Source organism: Rhineura floridana, chromosome 3 (assembly GCF_030035675.1).
Source record: "Rhineura floridana isolate rRhiFlo1 chromosome 3, rRhiFlo1.hap2, whole genome shotgun sequence".
Taxonomy (NCBI): Eukaryota; Metazoa; Chordata; class Lepidosauria; order Squamata; family Rhineuridae; genus Rhineura; species Rhineura floridana.
The window spans coordinates 63,712,220-63,728,619 of NC_084482.1; the positions used below are offsets into that span (position 1 = coordinate 63,712,220).

At 43.0% G+C, this 16,400-nt stretch overlaps 1 protein-coding gene across 2 annotated transcripts in view; it reads left to right on the forward strand.

Annotated features, from left to right (window-relative positions):
- The window catches only part of MGAT5B (alpha-1,6-mannosylglycoprotein 6-beta-N-acetylglucosaminyltransferase B), a 284,082-nt gene that overhangs the window by 103,385 nt on the left and 164,297 nt on the right, over positions 1-16,400 (forward strand). For both annotated transcript variants that reach the window (XM_061621826.1, XM_061621825.1), the window contains exon 3: positions 12,839-12,983. In XM_061621826.1, coding sequence (XP_061477810.1) covers positions 12,839-12,983 — 145 coding nt within the window. The remainder of the gene's footprint in view (positions 1-12,838; positions 12,984-16,400) is intronic.

Sequence of the window (16,400 nt, forward strand, 5' to 3'; positions counted from 1 at the left end):
TTTGAAAATAGAAATGGACTGCCTTCAAGTCAATCCTGACTTATGTTGACCCTAAGAATAGGGTTTTCATGGTAAATGGTATTCAGAGGTGGTTTTACCGTTGCCTTCCTCTGAGGCTGAGAGGCAGTGACTGGCCCAAGGTCGCCCAGTGAGCTTCATGGGTGTGTGGGGATTCAAACCCTGGTCTCCCAGGTTGTAGTCCAACGCTGACCTGGAGAAGGGGCAGGGAGGGGAGGGGGAGGAGGAGGAGATTGGGTGGGTGGGTACTGGGCAGAAGGGAAGCCTCTTTCCTTTATTTATGTATTTATTATTTGATTTATATCCCACCCTTCCTCCCAGCAGTAGCCCAGGGCGGCAAACAAAAACGATAAAAACACTTTAAAAGATCATAAAAAGACCTTTAAATACATTAAAACAAAACAATGTTAAAAACATTTTTTAAAAAGCTTTAAAAACATCTTTTTTTAAAAAAGGGTTAAAAACATCTTTTTTTAAAAAAAAGGGTTAAAAACATTATTAAAGAAAACATGTTAAAAACAATTCTAACACAGACGCAGACTGGGATAGGGCTCAACTTAAAAGGCTTGTTAAAAGAGGAAAAGTCTTCAAAAGGTGCCAAAAAGATAGTAGAGAGCAAAAGGAAAACATTGTGAACAGGATCATTGTTTTTCAGCATTTAAGAACATAAGAACATAAGAACAGCCTGCTGGATCAGGCCAGTGGCCCATCTAGTCCAGCATCCTGTTCTCACAGTGGCCAACCAGGTGCCTGGGGGAAGCCCGCAAGCAGGACCCGAGTGCAAGAACACTCTCCCCTCCTGAGGCTTCCAGCAACTGGTTTTCAGAAGCATGCTGCCTCTGACTAGGGTGGCAGAGCACAGCCATCACAGCTAGTAGCCATTGATAGCCCTGTCCTCCATGAATTTGTCTAATCTTCTTTTAAAGCCATCCAAGCTGGTGGCCATTACTGCATCTTGTGGGAGCAAATTCCATAGTTTAACTATGCGCTGAGTAAAGAAGTACTTCCTTTTGTCTGTCCTGAATCTTCCAACATTCAGCTTCTTTGAATGTCCACGAGTTCTAGTATTATGAGAGAGGGAGAAGAACTTTTCTCTATCCACTTTCTCAATGCCATGCATATTTTATACACTTCTATCATGTCTCCTCTGACCCGCCTTTTCTCTAAACTAAAAAGCCCCAAATGCTGCAACCTTTCCTCGTAAGGGAGTCGCTCCATCCCCTTGATCATTCTGGTTGCCCTCTTCTGAACCTTTTCCAACTCTATAATATCCTTTTTGAGATGAGGCGACCAGAACTGTACACAGTATTCCAAATGCGGCCGCACCATAGATTTATACAACGGCATTATGATATCGGCTGTTTTATTTTCAATACCTTTCCTAATTATCGCTAGCATGGAATTTGCCTTTTTCACAGCTGCCGCACACTGGGTCGACATTTTCATCGTGCTGTCCACTACAACCCCGAGGTCTCTCTCCTGGTCGGTCACCGCCAGTTCAGACCCCATGAGCGTATATGTGAAATTCAGATTTTTTGCTCCAATATGCATAATTTTACACTTGTTTATATTGAATTGCATTTGCCATTTTTCTGCCCATTCACTCAGTTTGGAGAGGTCTTTTTGGAGCTCTTCGCAATCCCTTTTTGTTTTAACAACCCTGAACAATTTAGTGTCATCAGCAAACTTGGCCACTTCACTGCTCACTCCTAATTCTAGGTCATTAATGAACAAGTTGAAAAGTACAGGTCCCAATACCGATCCTTGAGGGACTCCACTTTCTACAGCCCTCCATTGGGAGAACTGTCCGTTTATTCCTACTCTCTGCTTTCTGCTTCTTAACCAATTCCTTATCCACAAGAGGACCTCTCCTCTTATTCCATGACTGCTAAGCTTCCTCAGAAGCCTTTGGTGAGGTACCTTGTCAAACACTTTTTGAAAGTCTAAGTACACTATGTCCACTGGATCACCTCTATCTATATGCTTGTTGACACTCTCAAAGAATTCTAATAGGTTACTGAGACAGGACTTTCCCTTGCAGAAGCCATGCTGGCTCTGCTTCAGCAAGGCTTGTTCTTCTATGTGCTTAGTTAATCTAGCTTTAATAATACTTTCTACCAGTTTTCCAGGGACAGAAGTTAAGCTAACTGGCCTGTAATTTCCGGGATCCCCTCTGGATCCCTTTTTGAAGATTGGCGTTACATTTGCCACTTTCCAGTCCTCAGGCACGGAGGAGGACCCAAGGGACAAGTTACATATTTTAGTTAGCAGATCAGCAATTTCACATTTGAGTTCTTTGAGAACTCTCGGGTGGATGCCATCCGGGCCCGGTGATTTGTCAGTTTTTATATTGTCCATTAAGCTTAGAACTTCCTCTCTCGTTACCACTATTTGTCTCAGTTCCTCAGAATCCCTTCCGGCAAATGTTAGTTCAGGTTCAGGGATCTGCCCTATATCTTCCACTGTGAAGACAGATGCAAAGAATTCATTTAGCTTCTCTGCAATCTCCTTATCGTTCTTTAGTACACCTTTGACTCCCTTATCATCCAAGGGTCCAATCGTCTCCTTTTTATTCTACAGCAGGCACATGTAGCCTCCCACCCAAATTTAAACCAAAGCTGTCCCTGGCCACATCCACACCAGGCCTTTATTTCACTTTGGAGAGTCATGGCTTCTCTCAAAGAATCCTGGGAAGTGTAGTTAGTGAAGGGTGCTGAGAGTTGCTAGGAGATGCCCTGTTCCCCTCACAGACCTTCAATCAGAGTGGCTGACTGTTAAACCAGTCTGGCCACTGAAGCTGTCTCAGTGGAACAGGAGTCTCCTCTCAGCACCCTTCACAAACTATACTTCCCAGGATTCTTTGAGGGAAGCCATGGCTGTCTCAAGTGAAATCAAGTCTGCTGTGGGTGTGGCCCCCTGATTAGGCAAGTCCAGCAGCTGAGAGTCTGACTTTTAGAACACTGACAGTTGGTCCTTACTGAGCATGCCCCACGTTATAATAGGCTTCCAGCCAAAATTTCTTAAATTAATTAAAAATCAACCAGGCATTTTTTTAACTTTTAAACTGCAGTAGATGAAGGTCAGAGTGAAGGGTGCTGAGAGGAGACTCCTATTCCCCTGAGAGAATGGTTAACAGTCAGCCACTCTGATTGGAGGTCTGTGAGAGGAACAGGGTGTCTCCTAGCAACTCTCAGCACCCTTCACTAACTACACTTCCCAGGATTCTTTGAGAGAAGCCATGATTGGCTTTGAGGCATGGCTTTGAGAGAAGCCATGATAAATTCTTTTAAATTGTTTTTAAAAGATGTTTTTTTAAATTTGTATATTTGTTTTTAATGTTTTTAGTTATTTTAAAGTGCCCAGAGAGCTTCGGCTATGGGGCGGTATATAAATACACTAAATAAATAGATAAATAAATAATGATTGTCCAAAGTGTAATAGAGGCCTGGTGTGGATGTGGCCAGGGACAGCTTTGTTTTAAATTTGGGTGGGAGGTAGGGTTGCCAGGTTCAGGGCCTGATACTGATCCTGTATCTTTAGGAGAAGAGAAAGTCAGCCAAGTGCAGGTGTTGCAACTCTGTAATGGGAAAAACCACAAGGTAGAATTCTCCCTGCCCAACTTTGAAAGATACAGAAGACATCTTGGTTGCCGGGCCCAGCCTGGTCAATTTTACCTATCCTAATCATGATTGCATAGGAGTATATCCGATTCAACTCAATAATCATACAAATGATCAGACCTACCTTTCCCCTCCTTCCCCTTTCCTCTCCCTTTCTCCTCCCCTGCCCTCTTCCTTCTTCCACCTCCCCTGCCCACTCCATCCCTCCATCCCCCCCGGTCAGTTTTACCTATCCTAAGCATGATTGCATGGGAGTAAATCCCACTGAACTCAATAAACATGCAAATGACCACATCTTCTTCTCCCATTCCCCTCCTGCCTGCTCCCATCCCAGTCCTCCCCTTTGCCTTTCCACCCCTCCCTCCTCCCCCTCCTCCCTTCTCCATCCCCTGTGGTCAGTTTCACCTATCCTAAGCATGATTGCCGTGTGTGTGTGTGTGTAAATCCCACTTAACTCAATAAGCATGCAAATGATCAATTCATTCTCAGCAAACTTGCACAGGATCCCATTTCTTACCTCCCGGATTAAAAAGCAAGGAAATTCACTAATACACAAAAAACCTTGCGGTTTAAGAATGTACCTATAGCCCACAGATATTTCTACCAAACTTTAAAAAGCAGGGAAATTGGGCAGCTATAGTGAATGCACCAGGGGAGCAGGAGACCTGACCTCCTCTCTGAGATATTGTACTGCCCTACAAAGTTGTCAAAATGCAAACACAATTTGGGTTGGTCTTTCACAGTCCAATCCACTTGCTGTGTAGCTTGGAAGAATTTGGTAACATGTGCCTCTGAGCATATGGTGAGTGTTGGCAACACCTGTAATCAGCCCAAATAATAGAAAGAAGATATGTCCTGTGCTGATCTTGTTTTAGCCGGGAGGAAGCAACATTATTAAGACAGTTGATATAGTTGAGATGGTCACTTTAAATACGTCTGATTTACTTTGCAATTTTAGTGAAGTTTCCTGTGAAAGACCAACCCAAATTGTGTTTGCATTTTGACAAATTTGTAGGGCAGTACAATATCTCAGAGGGAGGTCAGGTCTCCTGCTCCCCTGGTGCATTCACTATAGCTGCCCAATTTCTCTGCTTTTTAAAGTTTGGTAGAAATATCTGTGGGCTATAGGTACATTCTTAAACCGCAAGGTTTTTTGTGTATTAGTGAATTACACTTTGAACTATCGATTCTCTCTGACTGTTTTGTGTATCACCATGAAAACTGACAGGGTTTTTAAGCAAGCGTTTCTGAGTTCAGGACTATATGTTTTGTAAGGTTTTGTTTTGAAATGAGCTTATGGGAAGCATCAGAATGGCATGGGGGTATTTTCAATTTAGCATTGCGGAATGTGAAAAATCCATGCTGGCTATAGTATACAGCCACTCTTGTGGCTGTATAATCTAATAGCAGTGCTTCAACCTTGGATTTCGACATGTTGTTGGACTACAACTCATCATACCTGACCATTGGCTACAATGGCTGGGGATACTGAGAGCTGAACATCTGGGTACTCAGGATGGAAAAACACTGTCCTATCAAGGTTTTTAAAAAAGTATTATGTATTTATTTCTTTTGTTAATATTTCCACCATTCTGGGTTTTTTCCTTGCTCCCTTCTACTTTTCTTGCTTCACTTAGTTTGCAAGCATTAAGTGAACTCTGTTTTGTTCAATATTGCATTGTGGTGCATTCAGTATGATTTCACTGTCCCTGAACTTTTGGGGTCGCTTAAGGCAAGATGCAAATAAAAATTACGTGCAGACAAGCTCTCGGGAGACCTGGGAGGCTGCTTATGTCAACTACTGTCCTGAGAATTCATTCCCATGTCTGACTTGCTTACACATTCAAGTGCTGAATCAGAGTTTTGAAGGGCAGAAGGAGAGGGAGGTGCTTTGCTCCCACCTCTCAGGGAAGCATGAGCAGACGGGAGAAGAAGGGGAATTGGCCAGCTCTTGGCTTTGGCCCAGCCCAGCTAATACATTTCTAGCTGTGTGGCCACACCTGTTTAAGGTGTCTGTGTCCCCCGCAGGCGGCATTTGGAGTTGCCTTGACAGCCTACCTATTTCAGGCAGTGCAAGATTCACCCAAGCCCAATGAGGCCTAGTCAGAATTTTTTATTTTTTCATTTTGGTTCACTTGACCTAAATCCTGATTGGCCTTGGAAAGGGAGTTGTTCTTGACTACTTTGCACTATCGAGGGGATATGGTTGTTTTGAATTTGGCCTGTTTAGCATTTTTTAGCTTCCAGATAATTAGGTCACAACAAGCAGGCTCAACAAAGTGTTGAGGGGTAGATGTATGAGTGTCCCTAAGGCATCTGAGTAATGAGTGACTTACTGAAACCAACCTCTCACAACTAACATTCTCTAAGGCACTCTTAGGTGATGTTGGAATTTACTGTCTGGGGTGGGGGTGGGGCATGTTGTTAAAATCTCCTCAGCACATCTCTAAGGTGTGTGGGCATCGAAGGGCAACGAACCGTTGTTTTAACACATCCAGGGTGGAGCTGACCTACTAAACCAAGCAGTGAGATAGGATACCCACACTGAAGAATGGAAGGGAAGCTGGCAATTAAATAGTTAATTATGCTGCTGATCGTACTCTGTAATTTATAAAATTTTGGTCCTAGTTCACTCCATATTCTAGCATCCAATGTCTTTTTTCCATATGGGGGAGTAACAGCATCTTTGAGAGCCATGTGAATTGCATAAAGTAAGGAGGTGACATTTTTCCTCTTCTTGTATATACATTTCTTGCTTAATTTCTGCATATCAGGCTGTTCTTAGAGGCACTGGAGCAGAGGTAGCAACCCGAGCAAAATCAGGGATTCTTAATTCTCCATCAGTTCAGGAAAAATGACTTAAAGAAAAACAGGGTTGTTATCCCTGGTGAATTGAGTTATGTTTTATAGAGAATCACCTTCTGGATGATTCAAAATAGTTAGCAAGAAGGTTTAGCTAATTGATCTCATAATTCTGTGTTCATGTTAGGATAGCCAGGATTTTTCTGAAAGGGGTTCCTGTGCTTCATGGAATAAAGCCAGAAGTCCTATGACCATTCATAATTGATTCCAGAGCGGTTCACAACACTGCAAGTACATGTCTAATGAAATCAACACATTAAAATACCATAAAATACATGGAAACCCACAGTAAACTTTTTTGCCATTGTATCTGCACTCCAGGAAAAGTGTAACTTGCTGAATGTTTGCTTTACTTGTCATATAGCCATTAATTACACAGGAGCCTTCCCACAAAAAAAAGGTGGTGATCAAGGTCATGTAGATAACAACCTTGAGATTTAAAAGGAGGGGAAACATGCTTCTGAATCATGATTCCATAAACAAGATGCGAGATGCACACATTCATTATAAAGTTGTCAATGTTTGGGCACTGAAGCAAACTGTAGACTGAAAGAGTTTCTTCCTTAATCCTGGAATGTTGGGATATCCTGAAATTCAGTTCCTGGTTGTGGATCTCAGTTTAGCACTTACAAAATATGTTGCATAACTGTATGTTTGCAAACTTCAGTTTCCTTCTCTTGTCCTCTAACCTCCTGCTGCTTTGTAAATGAAAATGTGCTGTACCTTTTTTAAAAAAAAGAGTCTCTGGGAGTGCAATGAGAGAGGTAAATTTAATGAGTACTAGCATTATGCAATAGGAACTAATTCTCCACCTTCTAACTTCATTGTAAGGTCTTCCGAGCATCAGCAGAAGCAGCAAAAGGCAATAGGTGTAGTTACAGGGTAGTCTTGTCATCAGATCATCAGATCATCCAGTGTTTATAGAACAGATTTTTACAAATAAAGAACAGCTTCAGGATGAAACTTTATGAAAGCAAAATAATGAGGCATGTTCCAATTTCAGGTTTTCCCAAGTGTAACAATTTGGGTTGCCTGCTTGAAATTCAAATTCAAATGATCTCTGATATCATCAAACAAGATCTGGCTTTTGCTCCCTTTTCCATTTGCTTGTTGTTGGGGAAGCCAATTTTACACAGCAATCTGGTCTTTTTTCTGTTGACAGCAGTCCATTTGGAAGTTGCATAGCAAAGTCTAAAGATTTTTTTTTAATGGCCTCCCACCTTCTACACTGAATGTCACTCCTGGTGCCAATCTTCCCCTTTTGCCCACTGAGCATGTGGACGGATGGGAGGCACACTGACAGTATATCCATTGACAGAGCCAGCCCCCAGAAAGCTATGGAAGGACTTGTGTCCATTTGAGTGGGCCTGATGATCTTTGTGCAGCTACTTTAAGCTTTTATAAACTGACAAATATGGTTGTAAAAAACAAAACTGTACTCTGTTAGACATCTTTATATTCATTTTACTGTTAAATAAAAATACAATAATATAAATGTATGCAAATTGAAGCTTATTTACCTAAAGTTAGAACTAAAATAGAAAAATACTCAAAGAAAAGAGGTAGGGTCAGTATAAAATGTACCAGGTGACATCTTCTCTCAGTACAATGTGATGCCTGAGGGTATGAGTACATTTACTCCAAACCTTCCCTTCATCTAATGGACATTTTACAACACTCCCTTTGTCATGGACAGACCACTGCTTGCTGAAGTTTAGACTTTCAGTAACCTCTTCCCTCTGCAAGGGTGGGGGACCTATTAAAATGGTCCGCCCCTGGAGACTAATGGATCCTGAAGGTTTTCAAAGGGCTCTGGGGGATTTTCCAGCTGATAGGACTGGCGCTCCTGCTGAAGCCCTGGTCGCTCTGTGGAATACGGAGATGACCCGGGCTGTAAACACGATTGCTCCTGCACGCCCTCTCCTGTGTAGAGCTCATACAGCTCCATGGTATACTCCGGAGCTGAGAGCGATGAAGCAAGATAGGAGGTGGCTTGAGCGGAAATGGAGACGAACTCCCGACGGATACAATTATGCGCTGGTTAGTGCTTCAACTAAGCTCTATGTAGGAGCAGTGAAGGCAGCTAAAAAACATCATTTTGCTGCCACTATTAAATCATCTCTTTGCCGCCCAGCGGAGCTCTTTCGAGTTGTCCGGGGGCTTCTCCATTCAAACCCTCCGGACACGGTGGAATCATCGGAGGCCCACTGTAATCAGTTTGCCGATCACTTCCAGAATAAGATCTCATGTATCCGCCAGGACCTAGACTCTCAAGTTATAGCAGTAGATCCTAGTGAGATGTCCGGAGCACAGTCTTGTCCTGTTTTGTTGGATGAGCTTCAGTTGGTTCAACTCGAGGACGTGGACAAGGTGCTTGGACAGGTACGTGCAACCACTTCGGTACTGGATCCTTGCCCCTCCTGGCTGATAAAAACTAGCAGGAATGGAACAGGTAGCTGGGCCAAGGAAGTGATAAATGCCTCTTTACGAGAGGGAGTGGTCCCGGGCTGTCTGAAAGAGGCAGTGGTGAGACCACTCCTGAAAAAGCCTTCCTTGGACCCAGACAATTTTAACAGCTACAGGCCAGTGGCGAATGTTCCATTCCTGGGCAAGGTCTTGGAACGGGTGGTTGCTGGCTAGCTCCAGGTGCTATTGGATGAAACTGATTATCTAGATCCATTTCAATCGGGTTTTAGGCCTGGTTTTGGCACTGAGACAGCCTTGGTCGCCCTGTACGATGACCTATGTCGGGAAAGAGACAGAGGGAGTGTAACTCTGTTGATTCTCCTTGATCTCTCAGCGGCTTTTGATACCATCGACCATGGTATCCTTCTGGAGAGGCTCACGGAGTTGGGAGTTGGAGGTACTGCTTGGCAGTGGTTCCGCTCCTACTTGGCGGGTTGTCTCCAGAAGGTAGTGCTTGGGGAACATTGCTCGACACTGCGGGCTCTCCAATATGGGGTCCCGCAGGGGTCAGTTTTGTCCCCCCTGTTTTTTAATATCTACATGAAGCCGTTGGGAGAGGTCATCAGGAGTTTTGGAGTGCGTTGTCATCAGTATGCTGATGACACGCAGCTCTACTTCTCCTTTTCATCTTCTTCAGGTGAGGCTGTCGATTTGCTGAACCGTTGCCTGGCCGCGACAATGGACTGGATGAGAGTTAACAAACTGAAGCTCAATCCAGACAAGACTGAGATGCTGTTGGTGGACGGGTTCTCTGATCGGATGGTGGATATATACCCTGTCCTGGACGGGGTTACACTCCCCCTAAAGGACCGGGTTCGTAGTCTGGGAGTCTTTTTAGACTCTTCCCTCTCACTTGAGGCTCAAGTAGCCTCGGTGGTTAGGAATGCGTTTTACCAACTTCGGGTGGTAGCCCAGCTACGTCCCTATTTGGGTAAAGAGGACCTTACATCAGTGGTACATGCTCTGGTAACCTCATGTTTGGATTACTGTAATGCGCTTTACGTAGGGCTACCTTTGAAGACGATTCGGAAGCTACAACTAGTGCAAAATGCGGCGGCCAGATTGCTGACAAGGACCAAGCGGTCCGAGCATATAACACCTGTTCTGGCCAGCTTGCACTGGTTGCCAATATGTTTCCGGGCTAGATTCAAAGTGTTGGTATTAACCTATAAAGCCTTATACGGTGCGGGACCACGATACCTTGCGGAACGCCTCTTCCGATATGAACGGGCCCGTGCACTACGTTCTGCTACGAAGGCCCTCCTCCGGGTTCCAACTCACAGGGAGGCCCGGAGGGTGATGACAAGATCTAGGGCCTTCTCAGTGGTGGCCCCCGAACTATGGAACAGTCTCCCCGAGGAAGTACGCCTGGCGCCGACTCTGCTCTCCTTCCGGCACCAGGTCAAAACCTTCCTATTCTCTGAAGCATTTTAAGTTACACTGATTTACTTTTTAAAATGTTTATTGTATTGGATTGATGATTGTATTTTAGTATTATTTTGTTATTCATTGTATTTTTATGCTATTTTATGTTCACCGCCCAGAGAGCTATTGCTAGTCGGGCGGTATATAAATTTAATAAATAAAATAAATAAAATAAATTATATATTAGATTGTTAGCCATTGTGCTAAAGAATCCCAGGGCAGATGTGTTAAGCAATGGAAGCTGATACTATTTGCAGTGTACCCCTAAGCATTTTTAATCAGAAGTAGGAATGGGATCTGTTGGCCAGTGCTGCTTTGAAAGCATTCCGGCGACCAAACAGGAGGTATTATACAGCCACAAGAGTGGCTGTATACTATAGTCAGCATGGATTTTTCACATTCCGCAGTGTTAAATTGAAAATACCCCCATGCCATTCTGTTGCTTCCCATAAGCTCATTTCAAAAAAAAACCTCACAAAATGTATAGTCCTGAACTCAGAAATGCTTGCTTAACTGCCCTCTAAGTTTTCATGGCAATATACGAAACAGGCAGAGAGAATCAAGAGTTCAAACTGTAAAACAAGAGAAAAAAATCCAGACGCCTTTTGACTTTTTTCTGTCAATGGTCTCATAATTTGTTGAAATTAATTAAAAATCAGGCATGTTCACAGAGTACCTATAATCCTATTACTGACCTTGCTCTCTACTCTGACCTTCATCTACTGCAGTTTAAAAGTTAAAAAATGCCAGGCTGATTTTTAATTAATTTAAGAAATTTAACATTGATGTCTATTATAATGTTGGGCATGCTCAGTAGGAACCAACTGTCAGTATTCTAAAAGCCAGACTCACAGCTGTTTGGTTTGGCTAATCAGGGGGCCACACCCATATCAGACATTTATTTCACTTTAAACAGTCACGGCTTCCCCCAAAGAATCCTGGGAAGTGTAGTTTGTGTTAGGAGACTCCTATTCCCCTGACAGAGCTCCAGTGGCCAAAGTCCGTCAGGCTCTTTTCTAGGGATAGTAGCTCTGTAAGGGGAATAGGGCATCTCCTAGCAATTCTCAGCACTCTTCACATACTACACTACCCAGGATTCTTTGGGGGAAGACATGACTGTCTAAAATGAAATAAAGGCCTGGTGTGGGTGTGGCCAGTGACAGCTTTGGTTTACATTTAGGTGGGAAATTACATGTGCCTGCTGTAAAATAAAAAGGTGGTGGAACCTTGAAAAAGAATGATAATGTTCACAACATTTTCCGTTTGAAAGGAAAGGGGCTTTCCCTCTGCCCACTGCCCATCCACACAATCTCCTACCCAGAGCTTGGAAAAGTTACTTTTTTGAACTACAACTCCCATCAGCCCTAGGCAACATGGCCACTGGATTAGGCTGATGGGAGCTGTAGTTCAAAAAAGTAACTTTTGCAAGCTCTGCTCCTACCCTTCCCCTTCCTCCCTACTCCTATCCTTCCTCCCCTTCTCTCCCCCCTCCCCCTCCCTGCCTCTCCCCCAGCTCAGTTTCACCTTTCCTAAGCATGATTGTACAGGAGTAAATCCCACTGAACTCAATAAGCATGCAAATGATCAGACCTGCCTTTCCCCTCCCCCTCTCTCCTCTCCTTCCCCCTCTTTCCTCCCCCTCCCCTCCCCTCCTTTCCCTCTCCTCTCCCTTCTTTCTCCCTTCTTCCTCCCCTCTCATCTTCCTTCTTCCTCCACCCTGCCCACTCCAGCCCTCCCTCCCTCTTTTCCTCCTACCCCCCCATGGTCTGTTTCACCTATCCAAGCATGATTGCACGGGTGTAAATCCCACTGAACTCAATAAGCATGCAAATGATCAAACCTGACTCCTCTTCCCCCCCATCCTGCCTGTTCCCCTCCCCCTCCTACCCTCTGCCCTTCTCCCCTCCCCCTCCCCTTTGGTCAGTTTTATTTATTCTAAACATGGTGGCAGGGGAGTAAATCCCATTGAATTCAATAAGTATGCAAATGATCGATCCATTCTCAGCAAACTTGCACAGGATCCCATTTCTTACCTCCCAGATTAAAAAGCAGAGAAACTCACTAATAGGCAAAAAACCTTGCGGTTTAAGAACATACCTATAGCCAACAGATATTTCTATCCAACTTTAGAAAGCAGGGAAATTGGGTAGCTATAGTGAATGCACCAGGGGAGCAGGAGACCTGACCTCCTCTCTGAGATACTGTACTGCCCTACAAATTTGCCAAAATGCAAACCCAATTTGGGTTGGTCTTCACAGTCCAATTCATTTCCTGTGTAGCTAGGAATAATTTGGTAATGTGTGCCTCTGAGCATATGGTGAGTGATGATAACTTTCCCTATAAAATTAATGCAAGTCTGGATGTCTGTCTGTCATCTCTGCTGCCTACCAAAGGTTGCTGTAGAATGTCCTTCTCTTCCTTTCTCTTGCTTTTTTGTGTGACTGCAGTGATGGGTGCTCTGGAATCCAGAGGAGTGCTGAGGAAAATGAGTGATATGCTGGAAATGATGGTGAAGAGGATGGATGTGCTAGCCAGGCTGGAGAATAGCACGGACTTCCGGAAAGGGGAAGAGGCACATTTTCCTATGGACAGGTTAGTACCAATAGGTTGGAAATATTGATCTGGGATTCACTGATATAGAATCCTCTTTCTGTAGACCCAAGAAGTAAGCTAGACCCAATTCTGCATATGAAGGTCATTTTTATAAAGGATTGATTAGTCCAGCTGTTGCATGGCCCCATTTCTTAGCTCACTGATTCTGATGACAGGCCTGTGTTCAGCACATTATGGGATCATGAGTACAGCTTAAATCAGGGATGGGAAATCTGTGACCCTCTCAGTGTTGCTGGACTACAAACTCCATAATCTCTGACCATTGGCCATGTTGACTGGGGCCGATGGGAGCTGGAGTCCAACAGCATCTGGAAGGCCATAGGTTCCCTGTCTCTGGCCTAAATAACATGGGTTGTTATGATTGTCTGTTCATAACCATTTTACAACCAGAGAACTAGACATGACCTTCATGGTTAATGATGCAGTGGGATATTGCAACTACCATACCTCCCCATTGTTCTTCCCGCAATTGGCCACTGTGAGAACAGGATCCTGGATTAGATGGGTCATTGGTCTGATCCAGCAGGCTCTTCTTATGTTCTTGTGATGTTCTTGCTTAGCAAGCAAGACTTCAGTATTGTTGCCTGTGAGTGAAGGAAAGAGCAGAGATGGGAGGTGAACAGCTGCTGCATCATTAATGTTAGTGGTAAGATCTATTTCTCTAGGTTCACTTGCACTAGGTTTCAAATGATGGATCTTTCCAACTGGCAATATTATAGATTGGAGGGTTCTGAGCTTCAATCACAGACTTTATATTGAGCAAGCTAATAAAATGATTTATCTGGGGGATCTGATCCAAAACAGAGTTATGGACTGTGTGGGTAGATATGTACCCTTCCATAAGTTACTATTTCACAGCCTCCAGATAAGGACTGGAATTAGAAATGCTCTAAGGACCATAAAATGACTAATAATTACCTCCATATAAATGATTAGGTTTAAAATAATGTTTGGACATGCAATGCAGTTTTTAGTACGATTAAAAATGTCAGTTAATTTGTACGTTGGATTGGATTGACTGTATGTTGTAAAATGTAATTTTATTTCAACTTGATCTGGCTCTTGAGAATGTGAGTGGTTAATTTCTGATGACTGTGCAAGTGTTAACAATGGAAATAACAATGAACAAAAAGTTGGGCGCTGTCATAGAACAAAGTTAATATCCAAAGTAATTAACACCAAAATCATTTAGTAAAAAGAAACTCCCTTCCTTCTCTTTCTTATTCATTTTCATAGTATTTTATTTGTTCAGACAACAATTTTGTCTTGCTTCCTTAGGCTGTGTACAGGCAGTGGCTTCAATCCAAAGAAAGTTAGTTGGGCTCAAGTGGCCTCAATTTAATTAATGTCTCTTTCTTTGTTCACATCTGTCTTGTCACATTTGATTTCAATAGAATTTGAATGCAACAACCCTTTCCAGAGGTGAGGTCAATAGCCTTTCAGAGACTTAGGGGTGATATGATATAGTCAACACTGTTCACGATATGCTTGCTAATTTCTCCGTCTTTCTAAAGTGTCAGGTCAAACTGATTTTGCAGGTTTTTGTAACACTTTGAGCCTTACTCTGGAAAAACTCAAACTCCAGAAGTGCACCTGTGATTGTTGCAGTAGATGTATGTAAGTTTGGGTCTGGCAATCATAGCCATTTATTTACTGGATAGTGTTTGTCATGAGTAATTCATGCCTCCCATGGTTTGAGGGAATTTGAATTCTTTTCAAGGACATTTAACAGAAATGACTGATAAGTGCTTATCTACATAAGCATTGATGTGTCCTTTTTAAAAAACAATGCATGGAAGTCAGAGTGATAACACAACCCTATGCAAGTCTACTAATATATAATTCCCACTGAGTTAATTGAGGCTTATTCCCTGGTAAATGTGCATAGGATTGCTCCTGAATCTGTATATTACATAAGAATATTATATATTATCTAGAAGAATATCTAGATCCATTACTGTCACTTGAGGCTCACGTGGCCTCAGTAGTGAGGATGTCTTCCATCAGTTTCAGCTGGTGGCCCAGTTATGGCACTATCTGGACAGGGATAGCCTGACTTCTGTTGTCTATGCTCTGGTAACCTCTAGGTTAGATTACTGCAATATGTTATATGTGGGGCTGCCTTTGAAGACACTTCAGAAGCTGCAGCTGGTGAAACAGCAGTCAGATTACTCACCGGGATAAGACAGTCTGAGCACATAACACCAATTCTGGCACAACTGCACTGGCTACCAATTCATTTCCAGGCTCAATGCGAAATGCTGGTTTTGACCTATAAAGCCTTATACGGCTTAGGACCCCAGTACCTCAAGGACCACCTCTCCTCATATGAAACAACCCAGATCCTGCATTCAGCATCTGAGACCCTTCTTTGTGTGCCTTCCCCAAGGGAGGTGTGGAGAATGGGGACAAGAGAACGAGCCTTCTCAATGGTGGCCCCTCACTTTGGAATGCTCTTTCCAGACAGGCACACCTGGTGTCATCATTATCTATTTTTAGGCACCAAGGAGAAACATTCCTTTTCTGCCAGGCATTTATTTGGCTCTTAATTTTTGGAGGGTTTTTGGAGGGCTTGTGATGTTATAGGCTGTTTTAGAGGTGGGTCATTCTACCATCTTATCCAGGTATTGTGTTTTTTTTTTAAAAAAACAAACTTTTATTTGTGTTAGTTGTATTTTGGTTTTAATATTTTTATTGTATGTTGCTTTGGGTTCATTTTTATGAAGAAAAGTGACTAATAAAGTTAATAAATAAATAAATAAATAAAGTGGATGCCATTGGCCCTAAAATACAGGCTAGTAATGGCTAAAAGTCAAATACCGAATATCATTAATTGTCAAATAGATGTTAAATAGCTATCTACTACATACATATCCTATCAAATATTAGTGGTCAAAACTGACATCCAATTTTAAGATGCTGAATATTCAGAAGATACTGGACATCAATATTATAAGGTTTTGTGAAGTAAATGTATTTCAGTTGTAGCAGACACGCATGCGCATGCACGTGCATGCGCTCGCACACAAAGAGAAGTGCTGCAAGTGGTGTTGCGTGACACACAGACACAATCCAGCTTCACAGAGAGCTCCCAAAGGTGCTGCACTGCTTCTTACTAGACTATGCAGTTTAAATCTATGGTGGTGCCTGCTCCTGCTCCTTCCCAATTACCTTATTTCCTTTTATCCTCCAGGGTTTGTAGTACAGAGAAATATCTGCTCACCATTACTTCTTCCAATGGACAGATACACTGCTAAGCCCCAATAAAAAGCAAAGGACTTAATAAGCCCCTGGTCTTTGGCTACATTCCAATTCAATGGCGCAAGCCTGCTTTTGAAAGAGAAAGCCGCCAATTTCCTCTGTAATGCAGCTGCAATCTGCTTTGAAGTTAAGCTT